Genomic DNA, 26,911 nt, shown 5'->3' on the forward strand with positions numbered 1-26,911 from the left:
AGGAACCACATCTTTCATTTCTAGCCCCCATGTTTGGAGAGAAAAGGTGGAAACCCTTTTATGAACCAGACCAAAAAGAAATCAACCCCCCCACATCATTTTATAAAATAGAAATCTAGTGATTTTTATGGGGGCCAACTCTTTTTTTTTTTTAACCCCTTGAGATTGGCACTATTTGCAACCTCTTTAGGGCGCAGGTTGTCTCTGCTCTGTTTGTGCAGTGCCAGCACAACAGGGCCCTGGACTAGGGTTCCCACGCACTACCACACACCAACTAATGAACTAGAGGTGGAAAGTGGGAGGTACTGAGCCTGGAGAGGAGCAACTGGTGAGATGGACACACTTTCCAGGGCCCTAAGACTGCAAGAGATCCCACAAACATCATCCACAACCAGAATAGGCATTCCACAAAAACATGCCCCAGGCAGTATTTTTTGGGACCATATCCTATTAAGTGACCACATCACATTAATGCTTTATGTATCTCTGTGGGCCAGCGACTAAATGCACTCCATGGGGGGAGGGTTACCACAGCTCCTCCAAGAACCAATACCCCAGAGGGTGATTAAGATGAATTACTTAAGCCTTAGGTTGTAAACCCCTCCAGAGAATTGTTTCCCATGGGGAGGTTTGACTATCTGGTCCAATCTGGCTTTTCCAGAGACCAACAACGGAAGGGGTTTTGCTCTACAAAGGTAAACTGACGCAGGGCCATTTCTCTGATCCAGCAAACAGACAGGACTTTCTAAGGGGGGACCCCAACCCTTGTGGAATAGTTGGAAAGACTTTAGCCAATTGGGGCCCCATAAGACAGATGGGTGATCTCCACTATTAGCATGCCTCTAGTCTAGGATCTTCTTTTTTAAAATATGTTCTGTTATGCTTTTACCTTAAAAATACATGTGCTTAAAGAGCTGCATGGCGACTTGTAATTGCTGGCAACGCGCTGGTCATAGTCCTCAGGCACTGGCTGTGGGACAAACCTGCTTGCTGGAGATATCACAGTGTAAGGCTGTGCAGCCTCAAAACCCCAGTGAGGAGGGAGTGGGACAAGGGTCTCTGCCCAGAGACCAGTGACAGCTGGAGACCTGAGTGGACCACAGGGGGAGATACAGTTGAAGTTAGCCTGAAACTGTGGCACCCACTTTGCCTTGCATTGCAGGGCTTGTCAGGACACTAATGTCTCAGTGAACCAGAATAAGCTTCTCAGTGAACCTTCCACCCATCCCCTGCAAGGGGTCTCTCCTTTCATGTCTGCTCCTTCCTGGTTCTGATGCCTGATGCTCTGAGAAGAAACTGAATTGCTGCCACTAGGCCTGGCCCTCTGCTGGTGCCCAGCACCCCCACTAGCACTTTTTAATTATCCTATTTGCAGCAGCCCTGTTGGCCCCATCCCAGCATCTGGTTTATATACAGTCTCCCACCACCACTGTCAGCTCAGCCCAGGGGAGGACCTGGTGTTCCCCTCCCTCTGCCATCTCTCCTAGAGAACAATCAGCAGGTTCCAGCTGGAAGCAGCAGCCAAGCACAGGCCTCTCTCCCTCTTTCCATCCAAACCCCAGAGGATCAGACCCAGCTGACCCAGGTGGTAGGGCAGGGCAGACTGAGCTCAGTGCAGCTGCAATGGTCTGTACGGCCCCAGTCTCTCCCCTCCCCACTTTTCTCAGTCAGAGGACACTGTCCAAGTCCTCAATGCATGAAGGACGCGGGCCAGCTGGTTACCAGCTCAGAGGTGTGGAGAGCAGGCTCAGCCCAGGAAGCAGAAGGTCACTCCTAGCAGCTTCCCAGGTAAGAGGAGACCAGAGCACAGAGACCTCAGGGTGGCAGCTGGGCGTGCGGACATGACCCCCTGGTCTCCCCACCCAGGACAACAGTGGCATCCCTCCCCCACACCCCATGCCATCCTCAGGGCCCAGCCCGCAGGAGACACATGGCCAGCAGCAAGCTGGGGTTACAGTCAAGCTTTAATTTCTTTTCAGACTGACTCTGAAAAGCCAGGAAGGGGCAGGTTAAACCCCTCCTCTTCCCCACAGGTCTGTGTCTCCCCCATCACCTGACTGCAAAGGGATTCTCATTAGGTAGAGGAGGCAGCACCCACATTGGAATGTTAAGACCAGGTGATTGTGGGGAAGAATCCTGGGGGTGAAGGGGGGCTGAGGTCACAGCAGGGTCATGACCGGGGGTCATCTCAGCCACCATGATCAGGCCCTTAGCGCCCTGGGTTCGGCCAGGGCAGGGTTATTTACATCAACCATTGGACAGGACATTGTGTGAGAGTGCCAGCAGGGAGAGGAATAAGGCCCCTGCCCCTCCCCACTCTGCTGGGGGAAGGGGCATCACCCCATAAGGGGTTGGGGTTTAGCAAGACTATAGAGAGATGGTGAGGAGGGCACCATGGCCTAGCACCTCCTATGATGTTAAGGGAAGGAGCCACACACAGCTCACCGCAGGGACCACAGTGGAGAGGACTGAGCTCTGCCGCCCCCGCCACAATCACAGCTCAGGTGCAAGGAGCCCAGTGCTGCCTACCCCAGAGAGGGGCCATCAGCGCAGGGCTCAGAGCACCTATGGCAGCAGGAGCTTCTCTGGGGAAGTCCAGCACGTGGTGCTACTTAGGCAACAGAGCAACAGCGTGAGGGGGGTGTAGGGGAGACACACCCACCTCTCCCTCTGCAGTGACAGCCATACAGACAGACCTATCCAACTGTCAGGGCCAGCCCCAGCTGCAGTGGCGCCCAAGTGGCCGGGGAGGGGTGCAGAGTGGGGAGTCTGTGCTTGGGGCAGCCTCATAACTATGGGAGAAGGATGAGACTTAAATACACAAAATAAAACTAAGGGTGGGGGGAACGGGGCTAACCCGTCACTCAGCCAAATGCCCCACAGGGCTGGCGAAGGCACGTCCGTGGGCAACCCCTTCCCCATGCACACCAAAGAGCCGCTAGGTGATGAGTGCTGGGGGTGGGGGGCAGTTAGTCCTGGCTGTAGATAGCTGGTGAGCCCCTGCGCAGGATAGGGGGAGGAGTAGCCCCACACAAGGTGTGAGGTGGGCTCTGGTGAGAGTCCCAGCACTAGAGGTTCCTCCAACACTGGTGTCAGCACCCCACAGGCAGCACCCTTTGCTGCAGAGTCCTGGCGCTACCATACATGGGAACCAAGGCACCTGCCTGCCCCCACTCAGTCCTGGGACGTCCAGCCTGGGAGTTCCCAGAGCTGTAGCAGAGTCCACAGGTCACAGCGTGAGGAGGGAGAGCCCCTCTGGCACCAGGCTGCCCCACCTGGGTGAGAACTAAGAGTCCAGCGCATAGATGTCCATGAGTGGCTCCGCCAGAGAGAGGACGGGGGCTCCAGGTGCTGGGGGAGGGCAGGTGCAAGGGGACAGTTCAGGCCAGGAACACCACAAAGATGATGAAAAAGACGATGAGGATGAGGAAGATCTTGATCATGAGCCAGCGGTTGGAGGTAACTGACTGGAAGTATTTGAGGATCTCGGAATGCGCGGCCTCCACATTCAGCTGGGCGTCCTCCACGTTGGCATCAATCCTGTGGTGAGGAGAGGGGAAACAATTGACTGATGGGGCCTCTGGACTCCCCCACCACCAGGCCTAGCCCCAGAGGATGAGCTCCAGGCTCTGGGTGTGACAGAGATTAAACTTGCCCCCAGGGCCAACGTGGGTGAGTTACAGATGGCCACTGTTCTGTGTGGGGAACTGGTTCCAAGCCTCAGGAATGGGGGATGAGCCCCCCACTAGGGCTGCAGGGAAGGGAGCAGGAAGCTGTCCAGCCATGCCTATGAAGTTGGTACCTCTGGATGGTCTCCTCTTGCTCTTTCACCATGTGCGCCAGCTGCTGGAAGATGGAGCCCAGCTCCACAATGGTGGATTCAATGTTCTGCATGGTGTCCGCCCGGCTCTGGATATACGAATCCTATAGAGGCGAAGGGGAGTCAGTGCCTGGGGCAGCCCTCATCCCCCCCCATCCTGTCTCTGGAACAGTCCTCCCCATTTCCCCGCACCAGCACCTGTTCGTCAATCAGCTGCAGCTGCTGGCTCGTCCGGTTGTCCATGTCAATGGCCACGTCCCCCGCCCGCCGTGGTTCATCCTGCAGCATCGCGGAGCCACCTGCAGAGAGAAGCCAGTGCAGTCAGGGCTGTCAGAGACTGGGGAGCCCCGCAGCCAAGCTCCAGGCCTCCAGACTCCAGGCTCCCAGAGGGGGAAGGCCAGCCCTGCCTCCACACAGGAAGTTACCTACTGGTCTCCCTTCCCTAGAAGATGACACCTATGCCCCCCTCAGGGTGCGCCAGCCCCCTCCCCCAAGCATTCTCCCAAGACAAGGGACTCTGGACTCACCCAGGTTGCTGGCAGTAAGGGGCATCGGGGTGCGGGAGAAGTGCTCACGCCGGCTCCGCTGTTGCTTCAGGTTCTAGGGGAGCAAGGAGAGATCGGAGCTGGGGTTAGATGGGGGCAGGCAGGGTCTCGGCATGCCAGTTCTCCCCATGGAGGGAGGGGAACAGGGGATGCACTCAGATCTTACCTCTGTTCTCACCTCCAGCACTGACTTGAAGTCATTGGACATTGAGGCCAGTTTGGACTGAAAGGGAGGAAGTGAAAGGTCAAAAGGCAACTGGGAGCAGGGCCCTGACTCAACTATACCCACCCCAGCTCAAAACCACAGCCCCCTCCACAATCCATTCCCCCTCCACCGGCTCAGAGCCACCCCATTTCCCTCATCAGCTGCGAACGCCGCCCATTCCCATGCCTGTCTCTAGCAGATCCACTCCCCCTCACCTGCAGCGACACCACAATGGTGTTGGAGTGGGTCTGCACGTGCCGCCCGCTCTGGCTGCCCTTGGCCCGCACGAAGTCCTGCAGCTGGGCAATCTGCTTGTTCAGGCTGTTGATGTCCTGGGGGAGGGAAATTGCTCCACTCTCAGTTGAGGCCCACACCCCAGCCCGATCCCAGCTGCCCTTTGGCTCCCACCCAGCTGGGGCTGCTGTTCACAGGGCCTTTCGTTCCTGCCCACCCCACCTCCCAAATAAAGAGGCCATCTCTATCTCAGCCACCAGGAGATGCAAGCCTAGATCCTACTAACCTGTTTGATGATGTACGTCAGCTCCTCTATCTCCACCGCCTTGTCGTCAAACAGGGACTTCCGCTTGGCCACTGGGGACAGAGAGGCGATTCAAGGGGTGTCCTATGTGAGGCCAACCAACCTGGCAGGCAGTGGGGCTGGGGACAGCTCCAAGGCCAGCTCATAGGAGTCTCGGCTTCTTCCCTCCACCACAAGTGCCCTGCTTTATCATGGCCCCCAGGATCAGAGCTAACAGCCCCTCACACATGCAGGTGCAGCACCAATTACCCTCCCTCGCTGCTCCTCAGCGGCCCCATAGCCCATCCCAGCTGAGTGAGACAAGTCTGTGTCTCCTGTTCACAGTGGCTATAAAGAGGCGAGAAGCCATGTTAACCCCCAGTGCCATCAGCAGCCCTTCCATGTGTGAGCCCACACCCCCAGGCAGCCCCCTCCTACTCTCCCTCTCCCCCCACTCACAGATGGTCAGCTTCTCCAGCTTGGCAAAGGTGTTGCTGAGATCTTTCCCGATGCGCCTGGATGGAGGTAGAACAGGAGACCAGAGTTCAGGGTGGGGTAGGGTCTGTGCTCCCCTAGTTGGGGCCTGCTCACTAAACACACCAGCAGGGCACTCCCTCCTTACCCCAGCCCTGACCTCCAGGACAACCCCCTCTCACCCCCATTCTAGGCCAGGCAGCCTGTCTCACCATCCCACAAGATTCCTTCCTTGCCCATTGATCCTGAGCCAGCACCACATACTCCCGGTTAACCAGCTGCTCAGCCCCCTCCCCAAGCCTTGGCTGACCCAGCCCTAGTCCAAGACCAGGTCGCTCCAGCCCCACTCACTTGGCTATGACGGTGAATTCGCTCCTCTGGCGCATGGCGTTCAGAGCGGGTTTGTTCAGCTGCAGCCCATTCTGAAAGGAGAAAGAGAGACTGAACTCAGGTGTTCTGGGGCTGAGCGTCTCCCATACTAGCAAGGAGTGGGCCTGATGCCCCACAGGAAACGAGGTCTCACCTGTCTGCTCTGCAAGGACTTGCAGGCGGAGAGGAACTCCTGGGTGCGATCGCGACACGACATGGTGTCTGGGAATGACAGGGAGGAGGCGACGGTGGTAGCAGCAGGCGGGGGCAGCTCCTGGATCTGCGAAGGTCCCAGATAAACGCCCTGATCCGTGTTCTTAGAGCCGTGGCGTTTTCTCGTATTCATTGAGGCTCATAACCTGGCGCTAGGGAGAGGGGCAGCCATGGGCTGAGGGGCTTGGTTAATGGCAGAGAACCAACACCCCCTCACCTGTCCCCATTAACCCTTTGTCCCATCCTCACTCCTCAGCACACTCACTGTCACATCATCTCCTCTGGTCCATTCATCTGCCACTGCAGCACGGCAGTCAGGCAACTCCAAGGCACCCCTGCCTACCCATCCAGGAGCAGCCCCTGACACAAGATCCAGACAGGGGTCCAGGCTCCTATGAGCTCAGAGGGGGATGTAAAAGGCTTCCCCAGCAGAAGCCCCCCAGAGGTATCAATGCTATCCTGCCCCAAGTTTCAGTGAGGTCCAGTCCCCATGTGAGCAGCCCCAGTCAAACAATATGACACTGGGTGACAGAGACAGCCAGGGATGGTGGCAGCAGAAGCCAGTGTCAGGATCAGGCCATTAGGATTAGAGTTCCATATAAGCAGAGGCAGGAAGGGGGTAGGACTGGGGGCCGGGCTCCCCAACAGAACCCAGAGTAAATAAATACTGAAGGCACTTGGGTCCCTGTCCATATGTTGGGGTAGTCAATTATTTTCTGTTGAGGTCCAAATTTGTTGGTCAAGCTATAGTCAAGTCCAGATTCCAGAGACACATTTTTCACACCGCAATACAAACAACAGGTAAATAAAAAGATTTCGGGGTCCGTTCTAAAGTGTCTGGTGGTCCAGATTTGGCCCACAGTCTGCCTATTAACTACCCCTGTGCACCCCGGTGCTTCAGCCCACTTGGTGAGAGCTGCCTCCACAGCCCCTTCTGCATACCACTCCGTGTCGCTAACCCCATTAAACAGAGAAGGGAAGGGAAGCGCAGAGCGGGGGGGGGGGGGGAGCGACTTCCACAAAACAGCAAATAACGGCTAGGTGGCAGAGCCAGAGAGAGGACCCAGGAGTCCTGGCTCCCAGCCCCCCGCCCGCACCCACTGGGCCCCAGAGCAGGGTGCCTGGGCGGGGGCTCCGAGCGGGGAACTCCGGGGGGTGGGAGGAGCAGGGAGAAGTAACGCGGTAAGGATCAGCCAGGGCGGGGGGCAGAGGAACCTTTGGGGAGCACGGAGAGGGGAACCCCGGGGGCTCCCTGGGGAGCACAGAGCGGGGGAGGGGGACCCCGGGGGACCCTGGAAGGGACGCGCAGGGGCGGGGGCTGCCCCATCTGGGCCCAACCCTGCCGGGGGCAAGGGGGCTTGGGGGCCCCGGTCCCGCCCCCCGACTCACCGAGACGCAGATCTACCTCGGCTTGTTACAACCTAGACCCCACCGGCCGGGTACAACGTCACTGCCACGTACGCCTCACGTAACGCGTCAGCGCGCCACGCCGAGACGTGCCACGCCCCCTCCCCGAGGAGCGGCTTCTTAAAGGGGCCGCGATTGTCATCAACAGGTTCTGACCCCTCGTAAGCCCGGTGGGGCGGGGAGGGGAGCTCGCGCGGGTCGCCCCAGGGGACCAGCCCCTAGCTGCAGGTTCAGCGCGCGGCCCCTTCTGCCCGCCTGCCACCTCCAGGGTGGGGCCACACACGACACGGGACCCCTCCGACCCCCCTATACCCAGCCCCCCACAGCCCGGGGACCTCCGAAACTGCCCGTGCAGAACTGCTTTCCCCCCCCACACACACACGCTCCGCAGGGGTCCAGGGAGCCCACACCCTGCCATGGGGCACTGCCACCCATCCCATGCAATGCCCTGCCCAGGGACACTGGGCCCCGTCTCCATCCCCTGCCTGGGGGCAGTAAGCCCAGCACAGAAGCAGCTGTGAAAGTTATGTTTATTCCCCCTCTCTGTTAGCAGCAGGGCAGCCGTCTAGGATGGAGGATTTTCCCCCGTGGCCTTGGCCTCCTTGGGACTGCTCTCCAGGCCAGAATCGCTGGCCCCAGGCAGCGTGGTGACAGACGTCGTGCTCTTGGTGCTCCTTGTGGAATCACGCCGGCTACCAAAGATGGAGACACGTCTCCAGATGACCCGGATGTTGAGGCTCTCAGATGAATGCACCTCAGAGGTTGGGTCCACGATCCGCAGTTGCTGCTTGCACCTAGGCCTGAGCTTGCTGTCTGCAATGGAGGAGCGTAGGCTATCAGCATGTTGACCAGACTACACGCCTACCCCAGGCCTCACCCATCCTTCCTTTTTGTTGGAATTATTTATGCAGGATATTGTCATGACACTGATTTAACCATAAATTCCTTTATTGAATCCAAAGGCCAAATGGTATTTATACAATTGCTCTAAACATGCCTTCAAAGCCTAAATAATAAGCAATTTACCACATCCAGACAATAACAAAACATTTATAAGCATTTGATCATGATACTTACAAATGAGCTAAACCCCAGGGGTACTTAGACCCACATTGGTTGGCTCCAACGTGGCCAGGCAGTTATTAGCAATTAATTCATTGAGTTAACTTTTTTCTACCCTTTAACAAATAAGTGATGTCTGTGCCAGGTATTGACTTCAGCTAAAAAAACAATTGGAGGCAGGTCACCCTTATTCCCAGTCTTAATCCAGATAAGATTACAAGCTTCTTTCTACTCTAGGTCTTTCCTCTCTATCTGTCCCCTCCTTCCTGCTGTCCAACAGTTTTTCCTTTGGACCGGGGTTCACATGGGCCCTAATTTTTGCAATAACACTGGTGTGTGGGGTGGGAAGGGCCATGTTGGCTCACTGTAAAACAGATTTTCTTTGTCTGATTTAAAACCATCTGCAGTTACCCGTATTAGTCCGAGGCCTTCTCTTCAGAAATGTCTCCTTATTTCATTAGTTATTCTTTGAACCAGAGATGCTCCCTACTTCATGCCTTCTGGCCCTATAACTAATTACTTTCAAGGCCATTCTTTACCACACACATTTCTTCAGCCAAACGTAAGCTAACTTGAATTCTCTATTTTTTTTATTTATTCTACATTCCCCACTTCGAAACCCTACGTACTATGTGGGTTTTACTCCATTAAGCATTTCAAAATACTTCTACAATTTTATACAACTGCCAAGCTTTGCAATATAGAATTAACAGAATAATCACCATAATAACACTAGTAATTACCAAAATATTAAATGACCACCATTACTATACGGATGTAGTCCCACATTATAAGCTTGCTCTGCCATTACCAGCATAGACAGTTTTGCTTCACCAACTTCCCAACAGCATCTCAGCTGTACTGTGCAATTTGGAGATTGCTCCCCCAGAGTGAATTTACATGCTGGCAACTGTCAGTAAGACATGACACCTGCCCATGTAAGTGTCCTCCAGATGCAAACAGCAGTCCAGGTCTGGGGCTTTCCAGACCTTGTAATTGCCATGCAACACCATATGTGTTGTAGAGCTTTCCAGTACTTCCACTGGTAACTCTGGCCAAGGCTTTTTTCCCCCACAAACTTCATGGTATTGGACTCTTGTTCCTTTCTTACCCTGCACCAATGAGGATTACCTCCCTTGTACCTAACATTTAGTTTTCTGTGGTCATAAAAGAGGGCAACCTTCTTTGTTCTGTCATTTAAGGATGCTTTTACTTTATATAGCATGTATTTACAATGTACTATGCATGTTATTGCTTTTGCTTTTTACCTTTCATGATAGCAACTTAATTTTACCTTGTGCATTTCCAAAAAACAAAAATACATCATGCTTATAAAACAATTCAATGCTTTTTATCAATAAATTCTTTGCTTTGTTCATTTTTAAGATACAATAAAATGTTAGCTAGATGCTAACTCTTGTTGAAAACACTCCCTCATTTAATCATAGAACTGGAAGGGACCTTGAGAGGTCATCTAGTCCAGTCCCCTGCACTCGTGGCAGGACTAATTATCTAGACCATTCCTGACAGGTGTCTGTCTAACCTGCTCTTAAAAATCTCCAATGATGGAGATTCCACAACCTCCTTAGGCAATTTATTCCAGTGTTTAACCACCCTAACAGTTAGGAAGTTTGTCCTAATGTCAAACCTAAACCTCACATGCTGCAATTTAAACCCAATGCTTCTTGCCCTATCTTCAGAGATTAAGAAAAACACATTTTCTTCCTCCTTGTAACAACCTTGTATGTACTTGAAAACTGTTATCATGTCCCCTCTCAGTCTTCTCTTTTCCAGACTAAACAAACCCAATTTTTTCAGTCTTCCCTCATAGGTCCTGTTTTCTAGATCTTTAATCATTTTTGTTGCTCTTCTCTGTACTTTCACCAATTTGTCCACATCCTTCCTGAAATGTGGTGCCCAGAACTGGACACAATACTTCAGTTGAGGCCTAATCAGCACAGAGTAGAGCAGAAGAATAACTTCTCGTGCCTTGCTTACAACACTCCTGCTAATACATCCCAGAATGCTCTTTGCTTTTTTTTTTTTTTTTGCAACAGCGTTACATTGTTGACTCATATTTAGCTTGTGGTCCACTATGACCCTCAGATCCCTTTCTGCAGTACTCCTTCCTGGGCAGTCATTTCCCATTTTGTATGTGTGCAACTGATTGTTCCTTCCTAAATGGATGCAATCCTTCTGCGGCTAGCTTCTGTTAAAATGCTTGGAGTATGTCAGCTTGGTTTCAATGTGACATACCAGTCCCAAATAGTTTAGCTTCTATGCCAATTTTTGGCAGGTTTAAGCATTTTAAAGTTTAAATTTTTGTCCATAAAGTCCTTTTGATAGTATTTAACCATTTTTGACCAAATTACAGAGACTGCAAATGAGTGAAATTCAATAAAGTTGGTGCATGAATAAGCTAACCATTATTATACAGTATCTCCTTAATGGATTTAACCCCAAACCATTATTTGGATTTGTTTTAATTTTAAGGGATTTTAATCTTGTATTCAATTAGCTTTAATAGAAATATTATTTTTCCATTTATAAAACACTGCCATGTAGGTTTTCACTCCCTTAATAATATTTACTTTACACCACAGTTAAACAAAACTTTTGGACAGATTTTTAATGGTTAAGCTCCGTTTCTTATATTCACTGATCTTCCTTGGTTCTGGGTTGGCTTCTGTTTCCAAAGTACACAGGCATCTGAAAAAGAAAACACAACCTATTCTGGCTCCTCTTTGGAGCTTTTGTAGGATTTTATTGAAATAAATCATTTATGTTTCTTTTATCCCTTTTACAGTATACACTGCATATTCCATGGGGAAATGCACGTTCCTTCCATACTTTAACTTCAATTTTTTATTTGCTATAACATTATATTAGCCATATATGAATTTTCATGTGAAGTGTAACGGTTTTGTGCTTACAGAATTTCCATGTACTCTTATCAAAGTGACTGATTACTCAGAGCCACCTTAAGGCTCCCTGTTCCTACATTGTTTCTCTTGTACTCCTTTCTGCTGCTGTTGCCCCAGAGGTGCACTGTCTCTTCATTCTTCCCCTGCAGTTCTTTTACCTGCTGTTTTATTACTGCAATAGGATCAGGGTGTCTCCCCACTAGCCAGGTTCTGGCCACCCCTACCACATCCTCTAGCCCTTATTTAAAAGGATCTTTAACTTTATAAAAGCATTGAGGTATCCAAAGGTTTAAATGCTAAATAGCAAAGCCAAATAACACTAGCTTCGTTAACACACCTGTGTTTTGGCAAAAAAAATGTTTGTTTTGCAACTTTGAATGAAAGATTCAAACAGATTTTTAGTGAAATCTTTTAAAAAACAACTCATTTTAAACCATACAAAATAGGGTTCTACAAACCAGGAGTGTTGGTTTAAGGTCTTAAAAGCTTACATAATTACACAAAAGGTCCTGTGGCACCTTTGAGACTAACAGAAGTACTGGGAGCATAAGCTTTTGTGGGTAAGAACCTCACTTCTTCAGATGCAAGAAGTGAGGTTCTTACCCACGAAAGCTTATGCTCCCAGTACTTCTGTTAGTCTCAAAGGTGCCACAGGACCCTCTGTTACTTTTTACAGATTCAGACTAACACGGCTACCCCTCTGATAATTACACAAATTTATCTCCATTTTTTAAAAAACATTTTTGCTTAACTCTCCTTGCACTGCTCTAATTATTTTTACACAACCGTACCCCAATTACATTCCCTACTGGTAAATTTGGAGGCAGTCGAGTTCCAGTGGAACCCCCTTATTTCTATTTAGTGATTTTGACTAAATTGTCCATAGTCAAATTATTCAAATCAGATTGTCTCTGCCTGCAGCAGTCATGTACAATTGATTATTTACAGACTATTCGTTGGGAAAGGGGCACGTTTTCCTTCAGAATGGTTGTAAAGGCTTCTGGGGACACAAGCATAGGGGTGGTAGTCCTCACCACCTATGGAGATTTAATTTGTGCAACAATTCCTTTTAACTCCTTGCTCTCTTTCCTTAAATCACTTACTTATCTCCTAAAGTGACACATTTATCAGATGATTTCTTGGTTGCTAGCTTATCTTTGTGCTTTTTTGTACCCATTCTTTAGCTACAACTACTGTTCTCTCCATGGTCTCCCGTGGGTATTACTCTTTGAAATTCCAGTGGCAGTCAATGGATCTCTGCCATGCCATGCCAATAATTTATCTATTTACGGCATTCAACAGACCTTTGTTGTGCTCTGCCAGGAATGTATTTGTGGCATTCATAAGAACATAAGAATGGCCATACCGGGACAGACCATTGGTCCACCTAGCCCAGTACCCTATCTTCCAACAGTGGCCGGTGATAGATGTTTCAGATGGAAGGAACAGAAAAGGGCAATTTACTGAGTGATCCATCTCCTGTTGTCCAGTCCCAGCTTCTGGCAGTCAGACGTTTCATGACACCCAGAGCATGGCATTGCGTCTCTGACCATTTTGGTTAATAGCCATTGTTGGACCTATCCTCCATGAGCTTATCTAATTTTTTTTTTTTTTAACCTGCTTTACTTTTGGCCTTTGCAGCATTCCCTGGCAATGAGTTCCGCAGGCTGTCTGTGCATCGTGTGAAGAATGGATCCCTGCTGTGCTCTGCCAAGCATTCTTTTACATAGGTATCCAAAGTCCGGCGCGGCTCTGGCCCGGCAGTGCGGCTCCGGTGCGGCTCCAGCCCCACCCTGGCTCCAAGCAGCGTGGCTGCAGCCCCGGCCTGGCTCAAGCACCGCCAGCCATCTCCAGGCAGCGCAGTCAGGGAGCAGGGAGGGGGTATTGGATAGAGGGCAGGGGAGTTCGGGATGGTGGTGGTGGGTGGATAGGGGTCAGGGCGGTCAGAGGGCAGGGAACAGGGGGATTGAATGGGGGCAAGGGTCCAGAGGGGGGCAGTCAGGAAGGAGCAGGGGTTGGATGGGCAGTGGGAGGCAGTCAGGGGCAGGGGTTCCAGGGACAGTCGGGACAGAGAGAAGGGGTGGTTGGATGGGGCAGGGGTCCTGGGAGGCCATCAGGAATGAGGAGAGGTTGGATGGGGCGGCGGGGGGCAGTCAGGGGACAGGGAAGGGGGGTGGATGGGGCAGGGGTCCAGGAGGGAGCGGGCCGGGCCAAGACCCCCTCATGGGGTAAGGAGGAGGGAACCGGTTGTTAAGTTTTTGGCAGCTCATCACTGGGTGCAGGGCGCAGGCTCTGGGAGGGAGTTTGGGTGTGAGAGGGGGTTGGGGTGCAGGAGGGGATGCAGGGTGCCTGATCTGGGCAGTGCTCACCTCATGCAGCTCCCTGTGAGCAGCAACCTGTCCCTGCTGCTTGTAGGCGGAGGTGCAGCTAGGCGGCTCTGCATGCTTCCTTTGCCCGCAGGTGCCATGGCCAATGGGAGCTGCGGAGCCAGTGCTCAGGGCAGGGTGGGGGTAGCGTGCAGGGCCACCTAACCGCGACTCCGCCTAGGAGCAGCAGGGATATATTGCCACTCGCATGGAGCCACCCAAGGTGAGCACCACCCGGGATCCAGCAGCCCGCACCCCTGTCCCCCCCAACCCCCTGCCCCATCCCCAGCCCTAAGCCCTCCTCCACACCCACAGTAATAAGTCACCAGGACCAGATTTTATGAACCCAAGCGTTCTGAAAAAACTCAAAAATTAAACTACAGAACTATTAACTGTGGTATGTAACCTATCACTTAAGTCAGCTCCTGTACCAGATCACTGGAGGATAGCTAATGTGATGCCAATTTTTAAAAGGCGATCATGGCAATTATGGGCCAGTAAGCCTAACTTCAATATCAGGCAAATTGATTGAAACTATAGTAAACTACAGAATTATCAGACACATGGATGAACACGATTTGTTGGGGAAAGAGTCAACACAGCGTTTGGGACATCATGCCTTCCCAATCTATTCGAATTCTTTGAGGTCAACAAACACATGCACAAGGGTGATCCAATGGATATAGTGTATTTGGACTTTCAGAAAGTCTTTGACAAGGTTCCTTGCCAAAGGCTCTTAAGCAGAGTTAGCTGTCATGGGATAAAAGGAAGGTCTTCTCATGGATCAATAACTGGTTAAAAGACAGGAAACAAAGGGTAGGAATAAACGGTCAGTTTTCAGAATGGAGCGAGGTAAATAGTAGGGTCCCCCAAAGATCTGTACTGGGACCAGTGCTGTTCAACATATTTATAAATGATATGGAAAAGGGGGTGAACAGTGAGGTGGCACAATGTGTAGATTTTACAAAATTATTCAAAACAATTAAGTCGAAAGTAGACTGCGAAGAGCTGCAAAGGGATCTCACAAAACTGGGTGTCTGGGCAACAAATTGGCAAATTAAATTCAGTGTTGATAAATGCAAAGTAACACACATTGGAAAACATAATCCCCACTATACATACCAAACAATGGGGTCTAAATTAGCTCTTGCCACTCAAGAAAGAGGCTAGGTCCACACTACCCGCCTGATTCGGCGGGTAGAGATCGATCTGGGATCTATTCGATCCCAGAAGTGCTCCCCCGTCGACTGCGGAACTCCTGCTCGCCGAGAGGAGGAAGCGCTGTCGACGGGGGAGCTTGCCTGCGCCGCGTGGACCCGCAGTAAGTAAACTTAGTTCAATCTAGGAAACGTCGACTTCAGCTACGCTATTCTCGTAGCTGAAGTTGCGTTTCCTACATCGATCCCCCGCCCCAGTGTGGACCAAGCCAGAGATCTTGGAGCATTGTGGAGAGTTCTCTGAAAACATCTGTTCAATGTGCAGTAGCAGTCAAAAAAGTGAACAGAATGTTAGGAACCATTAGGAAAGGGATAGATAATAAGACAGAAAATATCATAATGCCACTATATAAATCCATAGTATGACCACATCTCGAATACTGCATGCAGTTCTGGTCACCCCATTTCAAAAAAGATATATTGGAAAGGGTACAGAGAAGGGCAAAAAATGATTAGGGGTATGGAACAGCTTCTATATAAGAGATTAAAAAGATTGGGACTGTTCAGCCTGGAAAAGAGATGACTAAGAGGGGATGAATATTGTGGAGCAAGTGCATAAGGAAGTGTTATTTACCCTTTCACATAACACAAGAACCAGGGGTCACCTAATGAAAGTAATAAACAGCAGGTTTAAAACAAACAAAAGGAAATACTATTTCACACAACACACAGTAAACTTGTGGAACTCATTGCCGGGGATATTGTGAAGGCCAAAACTATAACTGGATTAAAAAATAATTAGATGATTCATGGAAGATAGGTCCAGCAATGGCTGTTACCGAAGACGGTCAGGGATGCAACCCCACGTTCTGGGTGTCCTAATTCTCTAACTGTGAGAAGCTGGGAGGAGACGACAGGAGATGGAACACTTGATAATTGCTCCCTTCTTCTAGTCATTCCCTCTGAAGCATATGCCATTGGCCACGGTCAGAAGACAGGATATTGGGCTAGATAGACCATTGGTCTGACCCAGAATGGCCGTTCTTATGGTGGCCCCAGAGGATAGATCGCAACCCCTTCACTCTGGAGTTTAGAACAACTGACATTACTGTCATTTGTCCTGCCACGGGTGCCAGAACTTTGGAATTATTATTTATGCAGGCTATTATCATGATACTGATTTAACCATTAATTCCTTTATTAAATCCAAAGGCCAAATTATATTTATACAATTGCTCTAAACAAATTGCCTTCAAAGCCTAAATAATAAGCAATTTACCACATTCAGACAGTAACAAAACATTTATAAGCATCTGATTAAGATAATTACAAATGGGCTAAACGTGGGTTCACCTGGGCCCTAAGTTTTTCAATAACACTGGTGTGTGGAATGCAAAGGGCCATGGTGGCTCATTGTAAAACAGATTCTCTTTGTCTTATTTAAAACCATCTGCTGTCACCCCTACCGGTCAGAGGCCTTCTCTTCAGAAATGTCCCCTTATTTCATTAGTTATTCTTTGAACCAGACATGCTCCCTACTTCATGTCTTCTGGCCCTATAACTCATTACCTTCAAGGTCTTTCTTTACAACACATCTTCAGCCAAACTCAAGCTAACTTTAATTCTCTAATTTTATATTTATTCTACACCTTTACAAGCTCTATGGTAAGGCAAATGAAGAGCCACCATGAAGTAGTGTTGTCCAGTTGAAGGTCGGGGATCCAGAGCTCCTGGGTTCTATTCCTGGCTCTAGGAGAACAGTGGGGTCTAGCTGGTCACAGCGAAGGGATAGATGGGCAGCAGGATGCCTGGATTCCACTCCGCTCTGTGCAGAGTAGGGATGGGAATTTCCCCTCATTGGCTCTGAGTTTCCCCAGAGAATAAACCCAAAGACATAGAGTGCAATGTGCACTGCGACCCCAGCAGACTCAGGGGTAGGAGCGTGACCTGGAGGGAGTGGGGGCCAAAGGAGCTCCCCCCCCCCCAGCTGGACAGACTGACAGATTTCTATCTATCACGGAGCAGCATGAAGGACCCAGTAGCCTGCCCCTATAGGGACTCCATCCCCCATGTGTAGACCCCCACCCCCTGCGGAAGTCCCATGATCCCCCTCTTCCCAATGCAGGAATCTCCCCCCAAGATCCCCCATACACATGTGTAGCCCCGCCCCCTGCACAGCCTCCCCCCATACCACCAGGACCCCCACTTTCCTCCGGCAGGGGTCACCCGCGCCTGCAGTTCGCGCCCCCCGCGGGGATTCCTCCCCCTGGGATGCCCCCCAAGGCAGGGATCTCCCCACCTGCAGTGCCGCTGGGCCCTTCTGCTCCGTCCGGCCCCGCGGCGCGGGATCCGCGGCCGGAGTGCATGCAGCCCATGGGTGCGCTGCCGCCACCTGGCGCCCGCGGCTCCGGGCGCCGCGCGGTCCCCGGGCGCTTTGTGAGGTCAGCGCCCGGCGGCGCCTCCCTGTCGCAGTCTCCAGGCGAGGGCTTGGTCCGGGGCATGGCCCCGATTCCTGGGGACACACAGCGCCCCGCCCGGCTCGGGCCTGCCCCCATGGACCTATCCCAGCGGCTCCACCCGCACCACGCCCGGAGGCACGGCCCCGCCTCCGGCTCCTCCACGGTAATCTGGGCAGACCGCAGCTGCGTTTCCCACGTGTCCTGCCCGCCCCAGGTGAGACAGGTCCCCTGGGGGCAGAGGCTCCTCAAGGAGGGGCCATGTAGGAGACTCCATGGCTGGGGGCAGGGCAGAGAGGGGATAGCCAAGGACTAGGGCACAGAAGAGCTGCATGTGGATGGAGAGCTGATGGGGGGGGGGGAAGGGTCATGTACAGAGGTCCCTCCTCCAATACCCACCCTGGGGGCAGCCCTCCCCCTATAGGCAGTGGACCATCTAGGAAAGAGCAAAGAATAGGGCTCATGCCAATGCACCATCCCACCCACCCCCCCACAGACACACACACTTCCAGAACAAGGCACGGTTATAGGTTCTTTTTACACTGCTGTGTGATGGCCATTACAGCTTGGGTGTCCAGGCGGTAGGTCCAAATCTCTTACCCAAAATATCTGCTCCACTTGCTGGCCAATGGAATGGGCCTTAATGGACCCAGCTCTGCCCTCCAGCCCCACAGTGGGCTGTGACTGCCCCCAGCTCAACCCACCTTGTCCAAGCGGGGGCAGCATTCTCTGAGAGGTTAGGGCCCTGCCAACCCCAGCTAGGGCTGGCACATTTCCACCCCCGCTCCACCCCAGTCCCTTTCAGCAGCAGGGGAGAGGCTGGTGCCTCTGGCCAGCAGAGACATGAGGCTTCCCCTCCCCTTGTCCAGACAGGAGTCCCTATGGCCGGGGTGGGGAGCGAGTTCATTATCCTTTCTGGCTGGGGCATAGGCTCCCCACTGGCCCCCCTCAAGGCCCAGCGCTCGTTCTCTTCTGCTTCTTGGGACGCTTGCCTAGCTGGGTCTCCCGGACATTGGGGTCCGCCCTGCGCTTGAGCACTGTTTTGGTAGCCACCGTCTCCATGCCATCCCACAGCTCATCTTTTTCCTCCTTCACGTCTGCTTGGGGGGCTGCAGGTTCAGGTTCTTCATCCTGGGGGGGGAGGAGGCAGTCAAAACAAGCAGCGCCCCCTGCAGTCCCCTGACTACGTGAAGGGGCCCCCATAGAAGGACAAGGGAAGGGTCCCTACCCATTACCTTAAGCAGGTTTAGGGGAGCAGAAGGCCCCAGCCCTGAGGTCTCTCCCCTGCTCCCCGTCCCCAACACCCTCAACCCAATAACAATGCAGCCAGGAGAGAGGCAGCCAAGGTGCAGCGACCCCACAAATAGAGCTCCCACACCCAAGAGGGAGCCCCCTCTGCTCCCTCCCTTCCCACCACACTCACCTCCCACTTCTCACGGCTGGTCAGCAGCAGGCAGTTCAACCGGGACTTCAGATACACCTGCAAACAACAGGGGTCAGAGATCAGGATACAGCACCATGTCCATAAGGGAGAGGGAATCACTGCAGCTCCGGCCTCTCCCAGCAGGGGTGCTTGCATGGGGGGGCTGAGGGCGCAGCTCTCACCTTGTGTACCAGGTGCTTGTCCTCGATATTATGTACCCGCAGGAAGCGGTCAAGGCCACAGGAAGCCACGAGTGGGAGGGTGGGGTGACACTGGACGCTGCGCACACTCCCAGCAAAGCCCTTCAGGCATTTCACCAGCCGTCCTGCCGCAGAGAGAGACGGACCATCACTGAGCCAGCCCCCAGGCCCACCCCCAGAGATCCAAGCCAGAGGGCCCAGTAGCACCCTCTCCACTGACTCAACCTCAACCGAGTCTCACCTCCTAACTTTCCACCCCCACGAATCCCTCCTCCACTCCCACAGGCCAGACTTCTCCCCTGCCCCAAGAGGAACAATGTTCCCTCTCCCATACTCCCTCCCAACATTAGCCCCTCCATGCCCTGAGGCTGGCAGCAGCAAAGTGCTGTGAGCTGCAGCCATGCCCCAGCCCCTGCTCACCTTGCCGCAGGTCAATGACAGCCATGTCCCCGTGCGAGCTGCCTACCACCACAGAGCTGCAAGGAGATGGGTGTTAGAGCGGTGGCTCCTGTCCTGCCTGTGCCTAACTCCCCATCCCATGGTCACAGCGATACCCACTGCCCAGCCAGGCTTCTGCACTCCACCACCCACCAAGGAGCCATCAGCAGCTCCTTCCCCTCCACCCCAACCCACTCTCCACCCAGGTCTGGGAAAAGAACCCAGGAGCCTGGACTCCCAGCCCCCCTGCTCTGACCCAGGAGGAGCCAGTGCTGCCTCCCACCAAACAGAACCAAATGGAGGTCTGGTGCTGAGCTCTGAATAGCTCTCAGCTGCCTGCCCTTGGCATTCGTAGACGGGTGCCTTACCCCAAGCCACAGAGCCACTGCCCTGCCCTCCCTCAACTGTGTTCAGTGCCCCCGCCCCCTCAGCCGGCAGGGAGAGTGACCTACTCAGCACCAGGGGTGAGGGAGAGGGCTGTGAGGGGGTATTCCCCATAGGTTGCCTCCAGCACAGGGCGCCGCTGTGGGGAGCTGGGGTCGTACAGCCGCACCTGGGAGAGACAGAGAGGGCGTCAAAGTGGCCCCACACACTCCCTCCTTGGCAGGCAACCACTGCCCCAAGCAGATGAGCTGGGGGCATCAGGTCAGTTACTGTCAGGAAACGAACCCTCCAAACACCTGAATGCCCCTCCGCCCCTCTATCCTCTGCATCTCAGACCCTGATTCCCCTTCCCCATCTGCCCAACCCCTCCAAACCCCAATCCAACACCTCTATTGTCCCAACTCTTCCCTCCATTCCCCCTGCTCCACAATCCCCCATCCCTGTTTGCACCTCAGACTGATCCCCTTTCCCATCTCCCCCACCCTAAACACCATCCTGCACCTCCCCTTCCCCAGGTCCCTCTCCCTCTACTCCCAGCCTCTCAGACCCCCGTCTACTCATCCCTGCCTCTGTGGGCTCCCCAGACCCTGATCCCTTTCCCACCTCAATCCAGCTCACACCCCCACCGCCTCCCAAGTCCCTCCCCAGACCTCCTCCAGACCCTAATACCACCTCCCCCCTACAAACTCCAGTCCCTTCATTGCAGCCCAATCCACTCCTCAAGCTCCTACCTGGTGGTGCCCAGTGCAGGTGACAATCTTCTCAGAGCCAGGTAGGAACTGCAGGTCACGCTCCCACACAGGGACTCGGAGATTGAGCCAGTCATTCCGCACCTGCCGAGAGGGGTGAGGCGGGGTAAGTGGAACCACAAGGCCTGGGCTGGGTTTGCTCCCACATGGCCTGAGAGGGTACTGAGCTTCGGGCAGGGTCAGGAGATGAAATGTAGATCTTGTCAGGGATTGGGGGGAGGGACGAAGGGAGGAGGAGTGTGTATGGTGGGCACAGGCTCAGGGAACAATAGGCAGGGTCAGGACAGACTCTCCCCCAAGGGGTAGGACATAGACTTAGAGCCAGGCCAAGGGCTTCCCTCCTCCTGGGGGCAGCCAGGGCAGATGCTGATAGAGGGCATGGCCAGGGCTCCCTAGAGCATGGGCTTGTAGGGGGAACATCTAGGGCAAGCACTCACATTTTTGGCACGGAAGATGGGTTCCTCAGGCCGGTGCAAGTCCCAGACCTTCAGAGCGTTCTCCTTCCCACCTGTCCCCACAGACTGCGGCTGGGCAGGGTTCTGGCGCATACGGCACACGCCAGCCCCCACCTGGGTTTCCATCTAAATGGGGCAGCAGAAAAGAGGGAGTTATGATACCAAGTGCAGGGATCCTGGCAGGACTGAGATCCACTGCACTTAACCCTCCCCACAGAGCAAACAGGAATTGTCCCCACACAGCTCGACTCCCTGCGACCAACCTGGAAGGCAACAGTGTTAGCCCTAATCCGGCTCAGATTCCTTCCCAATGCAGCATCCCCCACTTAGCCATACCCCACCACCAACCCAGCATCCACTGCGCCAGGCCTCTCCCCATGAGAGCCTTACGTTTTCAGATGAGGCATCCCGCCAGACCTTGAGGAGACCAGACTCCACACAGGTGATGATGGAACTGCACATGCCGGCCAAATGGTGGGGGTGAGAGGGAGAAAATCCAGATAGGGAGGAGAGAGAAATAAATCATTGTTAGTTTCTAACAGCAGACACGGGCCACACTCACTACTGGAATTAGGGGGTGAGATGGATGGATGCATGGATAGGCAGACAAGCAGTGGGTGTCACAAAGGGAACTTGAATCTCCTGCCTAAAGAGGGTGAAAGATGCTTCTCCCCCACTCTCCCCCCCATGGGTGTATTTCTTTTTGGCAGCAGGATAGATTAAGTCTCTGAGTGAACCATCCAACATCAGCTGCTGTAAGAGACAGGACAGGAGGCTAGATGGGCCCATTGGTCTGATCCAAAGGTAGGCATGTGCATGAGGTTCAAGGAGCTCCCGGGTCTAACCTGGTGGTGGCAGGGAGCAAAAGGGTAAATGATCTAATCCAGGGCTTGGCTGCGTGAGACCCAGGGTTAGATGGATCTACAGATCTGATGGGGTGGGGACGGAGAGGAGGAGACTTGGGATAAAGGGATCCATGAATCTCCCAGGAGAAGAAGAACGTGAGAGACCTGGAGTTAGATAGGTCCGATCCCGGGTGGGAGGGGACAGCGGGGATGGGTGAAACCTGGGGTTAGATAGGCCCACGGATAAAAAGCTGGAAACAGGCACTATGGAGCTGGGGGGCAGCTGCCTGGTTCGGGGCGCGGGACCCACCTGTCGTGCACGGCCAGGCCGCAGAACGAGCCCTCCCCGCCCAGACATTGCCGCGACTCTGTGAACTTTCCCTTCTCGGTGCTGAACAGCTTCACCGACCGATCCAGGCAGCCGACGAGGATCTGGGGAAGGAGAGTGGTCAGGGGGCGCCCCCAACTGCAGCCCCTCCCCCCGCCGCCCCAGCCCTTCGGCTGCAGCCCCTCCCGCCGCCGCCCCGGGCCCCTCACCTCGGACTCGGAGGGGTCCCCCCAGCACATGGCGCAGACGCCCTCATCCCGGCGCAGTGCCGAGGCCGCCACATAATTGGTGGCCTGTCTCCGCCGCAGGTTCACCCCTAGGAAAGAGACGAAAAATGGTCACAGCCGGAGGCAGGGAGAAGAGACTGGGACAAGCCCCCCCCCATCACGGCCGCCCTCCCCGATACCTTTCAGGATGCCAGTCTCGGATCCAACCCACACGTGATTCCACCGCGCAGAAGACGCCATCTTGCCCCGCTACCTCTCTCTATCCGCTCCGGCTCGCTCCCTTCTGGCTGTCCTGGTGGGCCAGAATGTGCTAAAAGAGGAGGGAAGTGGTGCGGGGCCGGACCGCTTACAGTATTACGCCGGAAGCCGGATGTTAGACTTCGCGATTCGTGACAGGCCTGGGCCGGGTTTGCTTCCGCTCCGTGGTGTCTCACCGAACCCTTTCCTGCCTACACCTAGTTCTACTCGCAACGTTCCCGCCTGCTGCCTGTTCATTGTGCATTCTTCCCCCACCCCATAAGGAGCAGCACAAATACCATCCCTTATGGGGTCACAGTCTGTCTAGGCCCCTCCTCCGCAGAGCCCAGTTCCTCCCATCAGATCCAGCAGACCATGGGAGTCTCAGCAAAGCCAGAGCAAGAGCAGTGGCTTGTTGGGTTCCTGCTTTCCAGAGCCTGTGCATCAGCTGCCTTCCTGAGTATGGCCAGGAAGGGTGGTCAGTGTAATGCCAGGAGCAGGGCTGGGCAGGCAGCACCTCCAGGGCACATGGCCCAGACACAGAGCTAATCCACACCCTCCGCCTCCTGGAATGGCCTGGTGACAGCAAAGCGAAAGCAGGCATGTTGGCTTAGCAGCCCCAGGTCCCCACTGCCCATGCATCCCTGCAGGTGCCTCTGGGGAGAATGGTGTGTGTGTGCGCAATGAGCTTGAAGGGGGAAGCCATCTTCTCTCTAGGGAGCACCTCCAGGTCCACCACCACAAAGATCTTGGCCAGACTCTCACCCTCCTGGCATTAGAGACACAGCAGTACTCATGAGCACCACACCTGCAGAGGGAGAAACCTGTTACGAAGGGCTGAGCCTGCATCCCAGCACCCCATCCCAGAGCCCAAGACCTGACCCTGCATCTGCACCACCCCAGCTTCCAAACCTCCCCTCCCATGCCTGAGCCCAAGGCCCCACATAACCCAACCCCAAAGTTTGGGCCCTATACCTTGCCAGCTGCTGCATTTGATCCCTCAGTGCCTGGGACTTATGTCCTCCTATCCCAGTTCCTCAGGACACCACCCTGCCCCCCAGTTCCCCTGCAGAAGGGTGACAGCAAGGTAGAGAAGCTTCCCCAGAGAAACAGGCATGGAGAGGCTTTCACTGTCCCTGCAGCTTCCTCTGTTGGTCCCAGTATGTGAGCACAGACCACACATACACCTGGCTCACGTAGCTGCCCCTCACTCAGCTTTCACCTTCCCTGCCTTCAGTAGCAGCAGAGAATAGACACTGCCTAGGCACTGGGGCCTGCTCAAGTGGGCACAGTGCCCGCTGCTGCTGTGTGCTGGCATAGCTAGCTCCCCTCCCACAGAGCCCAAAGTGGCTGCCACCATGGTGAGCAGGTCTCAGCTACTTGGTTCTGCCCTGACAGATGCGAGCCTAGGGCTGGCTGCCAAGGCCCCTTTTAGCAGCAGGTTTGGCTGAGGTGGGAGTTTGCCTGAGTTAATCCTGGGCTCCCCAAGGTCAGGCAGGCAGCTGCTGCGACAGGCTCAGACAGGTTAACCTCTCCCTGTTCACAGCATCTCCTGCACCCAGGAACCCATCAGCCAGATGGCCAGCTGCAGGGGCTCCCCAGCAGAGTCTGAGTGGGGAGGAAGAGAGCTGGTAACTCACAGCTCTGCCCACTGGGGAGATTGCTATACCCAGGCAGCTTTGGCTACAGGCATCCCACACAGCTCAGGTGCCAAGCCAGCACCTCTGTACCTTGAGGGGGCAGGGAGAGACCCCTAATACTCTGTGGCATGTGCAAACCAGAATTTCTTCAGCATGAGGGGGGCCAGCCCAGCTCTAAGCTCATCAGGCACCCAAAGGAGTCTGAGCCTAGCAGGAGAAGCTTGGCCCCATCCCACAGCTCTTTCTTCTCTATGAGCTGTAGAATCCACACTTTAGCCCTAGCATATGACAACCTAGGCAAGGCCACACACCTGCCCCGGGGCAGCTCTTGGAGCACAGATCTCTCAGCTTCCCAGCCAGGGTTTGGGCAGAGGGTCCCAGCCCATCATAGCCATGGGCTCCTCAGTGGTCCTGGAGCAGGGTGGGCCCAAACTAAATACAAGGGAGGAAAGTTTCCTTCACCCTGAAGAAGGGCTCGGTGTGGCTCAAAAGCTTCTCTTACCCAGAGAAATTGGTCCAATAAGATATTACTGTGACATTGCACTCCATATGCTTTATGAAAATATGCTTATGAATGTGAATATGATGTAACTGGAATATGCTTTATGCAAAAGGTCTCTTGTAAGGTATCATTATAAAGTTTATAATCTTTGTTCTTCCTAGTTGTTTGCATGAATTATTTCTATGTCTGAAGTTCGGAGAATAAGATATAAACTTGTATTACTGATGTAAACATATTAAGTGGAAGTACGTAAGGGTGCTTCAGAATCAATGAACTGTAAATGTCTTTGTTTACATGCAAACCTTCCTATGTAATGGAGGCTGAGGTCTCACACGACATGTGATCATGTCACCCGACACTGGAATCCATCTTAAATCTGGTACTTTTCCATTTAGGAGGGGTGTGGACCCAGAGAAACAAAGGACTCTCACCTTGTGCCAAAGCTATAAAAAAAAAAAAAAGGGGGGGGTAGAGCAGAACAAAGGTGGCCAGTCATGAGAAAACCCCTAGTTACCACCTGAGAAGTCTGCTGGAACTAATAAGGACTGTATTGGGGAAAGGACTGGGCCCAGACTAGGAAGGAGTCTAGTGTGTGAAAGAAGCATATTGGAACATTGCTGAGGGTGAGATAGTACCTATAATCAGTTGCATGTTTTTGCTTTATTGGGCTTGGTGGCTTGTGTTGTTCTATTACTTGAAACCACTTAAATCCTAATTTTTATACTTAATAAAAATCACTTATTAATGACAGGTTTCAGATATATATTGATAAGTGTGAGAATACTTACAAGGGGAGATCGATTCAATGTTTGTAATGGCTCAGCCTTGTAAGTATTCTCACACTTCTTAGCCCAGTACAGACAGTTTGATATCTTGATTATCACTTCAAAAAAATTTGTTTCTCTTACTTAATTGGCCTCTCGGAGTTGGTAAAACAACTCTCACCTGTTCATGCTCTCTGTATGTGTGTGTATATATTCCTTCAATATGTTGCACTCTACATGCATCCAAAGAAGTGGGCAGTAGCCCACAAAAGCTTATGCTCTAATAAATTTGTTAGTCTCTAAGGTGCCACAAGTACTCCTGTTCTTTTTGCGGATACAGACTAATACAGCTGCTACTCTGAAATCTGACAATTTATGAGTTTACCCTGTATAAGCTTTATACAGAGTATAATGGATTTATTTGGGGTTTGGATAGCATGGGGAACTGGGTGTCTGGGTGCTAGAGCCAGGTAACCTGCTGATCTGTTTTCAGTTAAATCTGCAGCTTTAGGGCCTGGCCCAGACCCTGAGTCTGTGTTGCAGAAGGCTAGTATGCCTGACTCAACAATATCCTGAGACTGACACAGCTACAACTACACCACATCCTTCACCCTGCATTACAGAGGCAGAACTAGGAGCTGTTGTATGAGGGTCAGGGCCTTGCTCAGCTCTGGCTTATACAGCTACCCTGCAGGGAGTTGCAAGCCTGCCATTGCAGAAGTACCCAACGCGTATCAGGTGGAACCTCTATGTGGTTGCATCTGTGTGCAGCAGCTTAGAACCAGCTCAGCTACTGCTCTGGCTATGCTGGCACCAGCAGCTGTTATTGCACCATCCTAGTACAGCCCCTCACATGACAATCCCAAGGAGTGGATAGACACACCGTGAACTAGGGTTCTGTTCCCAGCTGTACCCAAGCAGGACTCCACCCCTTTGGGCCTGTAAAGTAGGTTGTATTGGGTTCCCACTCAGGTGCATAAGGGTTAATACACCAGAGAAGGGAGGCATGGGCAGTGCACCTTAGGGATATCCAAGAACCCTTGACAGGAAGTAGAGCACTCTGAGCTAGGACAGACCTGTGGCCTAGTTCCACCAGCTTCACCCCCTCCAACTCAGCCACTCAATTAAAGCTGAGTGAGCCAAGAGGAGTTTAAACTCACTTGCCTGTGCACAGGTCAGTTCTAGGGCTTGCAGGGAGGTCAGG

General features: G+C 53.0%; 2 protein-coding genes and 1 long non-coding RNA gene across 6 annotated transcripts; 1 reads left to right on the forward strand and 2 right to left on the reverse strand.

Moving 5' to 3' along the window:
- Positions 1 to 1,946: 1,946 nt before the first annotated feature.
- On the reverse strand, positions 1,947 to 7,611 carry STX5 (syntaxin 5). Of its 4 annotated transcripts, none has more exons than XM_054035149.1 (11): positions 7,549 to 7,611; positions 6,085 to 6,295; positions 5,913 to 5,983; positions 5,547 to 5,602; positions 5,091 to 5,161; positions 4,786 to 4,902; positions 4,532 to 4,588; positions 4,348 to 4,420; positions 4,019 to 4,119; positions 3,803 to 3,924; positions 1,947 to 3,540 (listed from the first exon to the last, which is right to left on the reverse strand). In XM_054035149.1, exons 2-11 carry the CDS (start codon positions 6,274 to 6,276, stop codon positions 3,381 to 3,383), a joined length of 1,020 nt encoding a protein of 339 aa, XP_053891124.1. In that variant the 5' UTR covers positions 6,277 to 6,295; positions 7,549 to 7,611; the 3' UTR covers positions 1,947 to 3,380. The 4 variants fall into 4 exon arrangements, with proteins under 4 accessions (XP_053891124.1, XP_053891122.1, XP_053891125.1 ...); XM_054035147.1 differs by having other exon boundaries at positions 7,533 to 7,607; XM_054035150.1 differs by lacking the exon at positions 7,549 to 7,611 and adding an exon at positions 6,409 to 7,521.
- On the forward strand, positions 7,612 to 8,505 carry LOC128840763 (uncharacterized). The gene is made up of 2 exons (XR_008445704.1): positions 7,612 to 7,711; positions 8,101 to 8,505. It is a non-coding gene; the product is annotated as an uncharacterized LOC128840763 (long non-coding RNA).
- Positions 8,506 to 18,034: 9,529 nt separating this feature from the next.
- Positions 18,035 to 22,892, reverse strand: WDR74 (WD repeat domain 74). Its single transcript, XM_054035145.1, has 11 exons — positions 22,744 to 22,892; positions 22,547 to 22,653; positions 22,320 to 22,441; positions 21,555 to 21,618; positions 21,147 to 21,290; positions 20,692 to 20,793; positions 20,029 to 20,129; positions 19,559 to 19,614; positions 19,121 to 19,263; positions 18,939 to 18,995; positions 18,035 to 18,646 (listed from the first exon to the last, which is right to left on the reverse strand). The coding sequence occupies exons 1-11, from the start codon at positions 22,802 to 22,804 to the stop codon at positions 18,464 to 18,466; spliced, it is 1,140 nt and encodes a 379-aa protein (XP_053891120.1). The 5' UTR covers positions 22,805 to 22,892; the 3' UTR covers positions 18,035 to 18,463.
- Between the last annotated feature and the right edge of the window lie 4,019 nt (positions 22,893 to 26,911).

The sequence above is a fragment of the Malaclemys terrapin genome, chromosome 7 (genome assembly GCF_027887155.1).
Source record: "Malaclemys terrapin pileata isolate rMalTer1 chromosome 7, rMalTer1.hap1, whole genome shotgun sequence".
In the NCBI taxonomy this organism is placed as follows: Eukaryota; Metazoa; Chordata; order Testudines; family Emydidae; genus Malaclemys; species Malaclemys terrapin.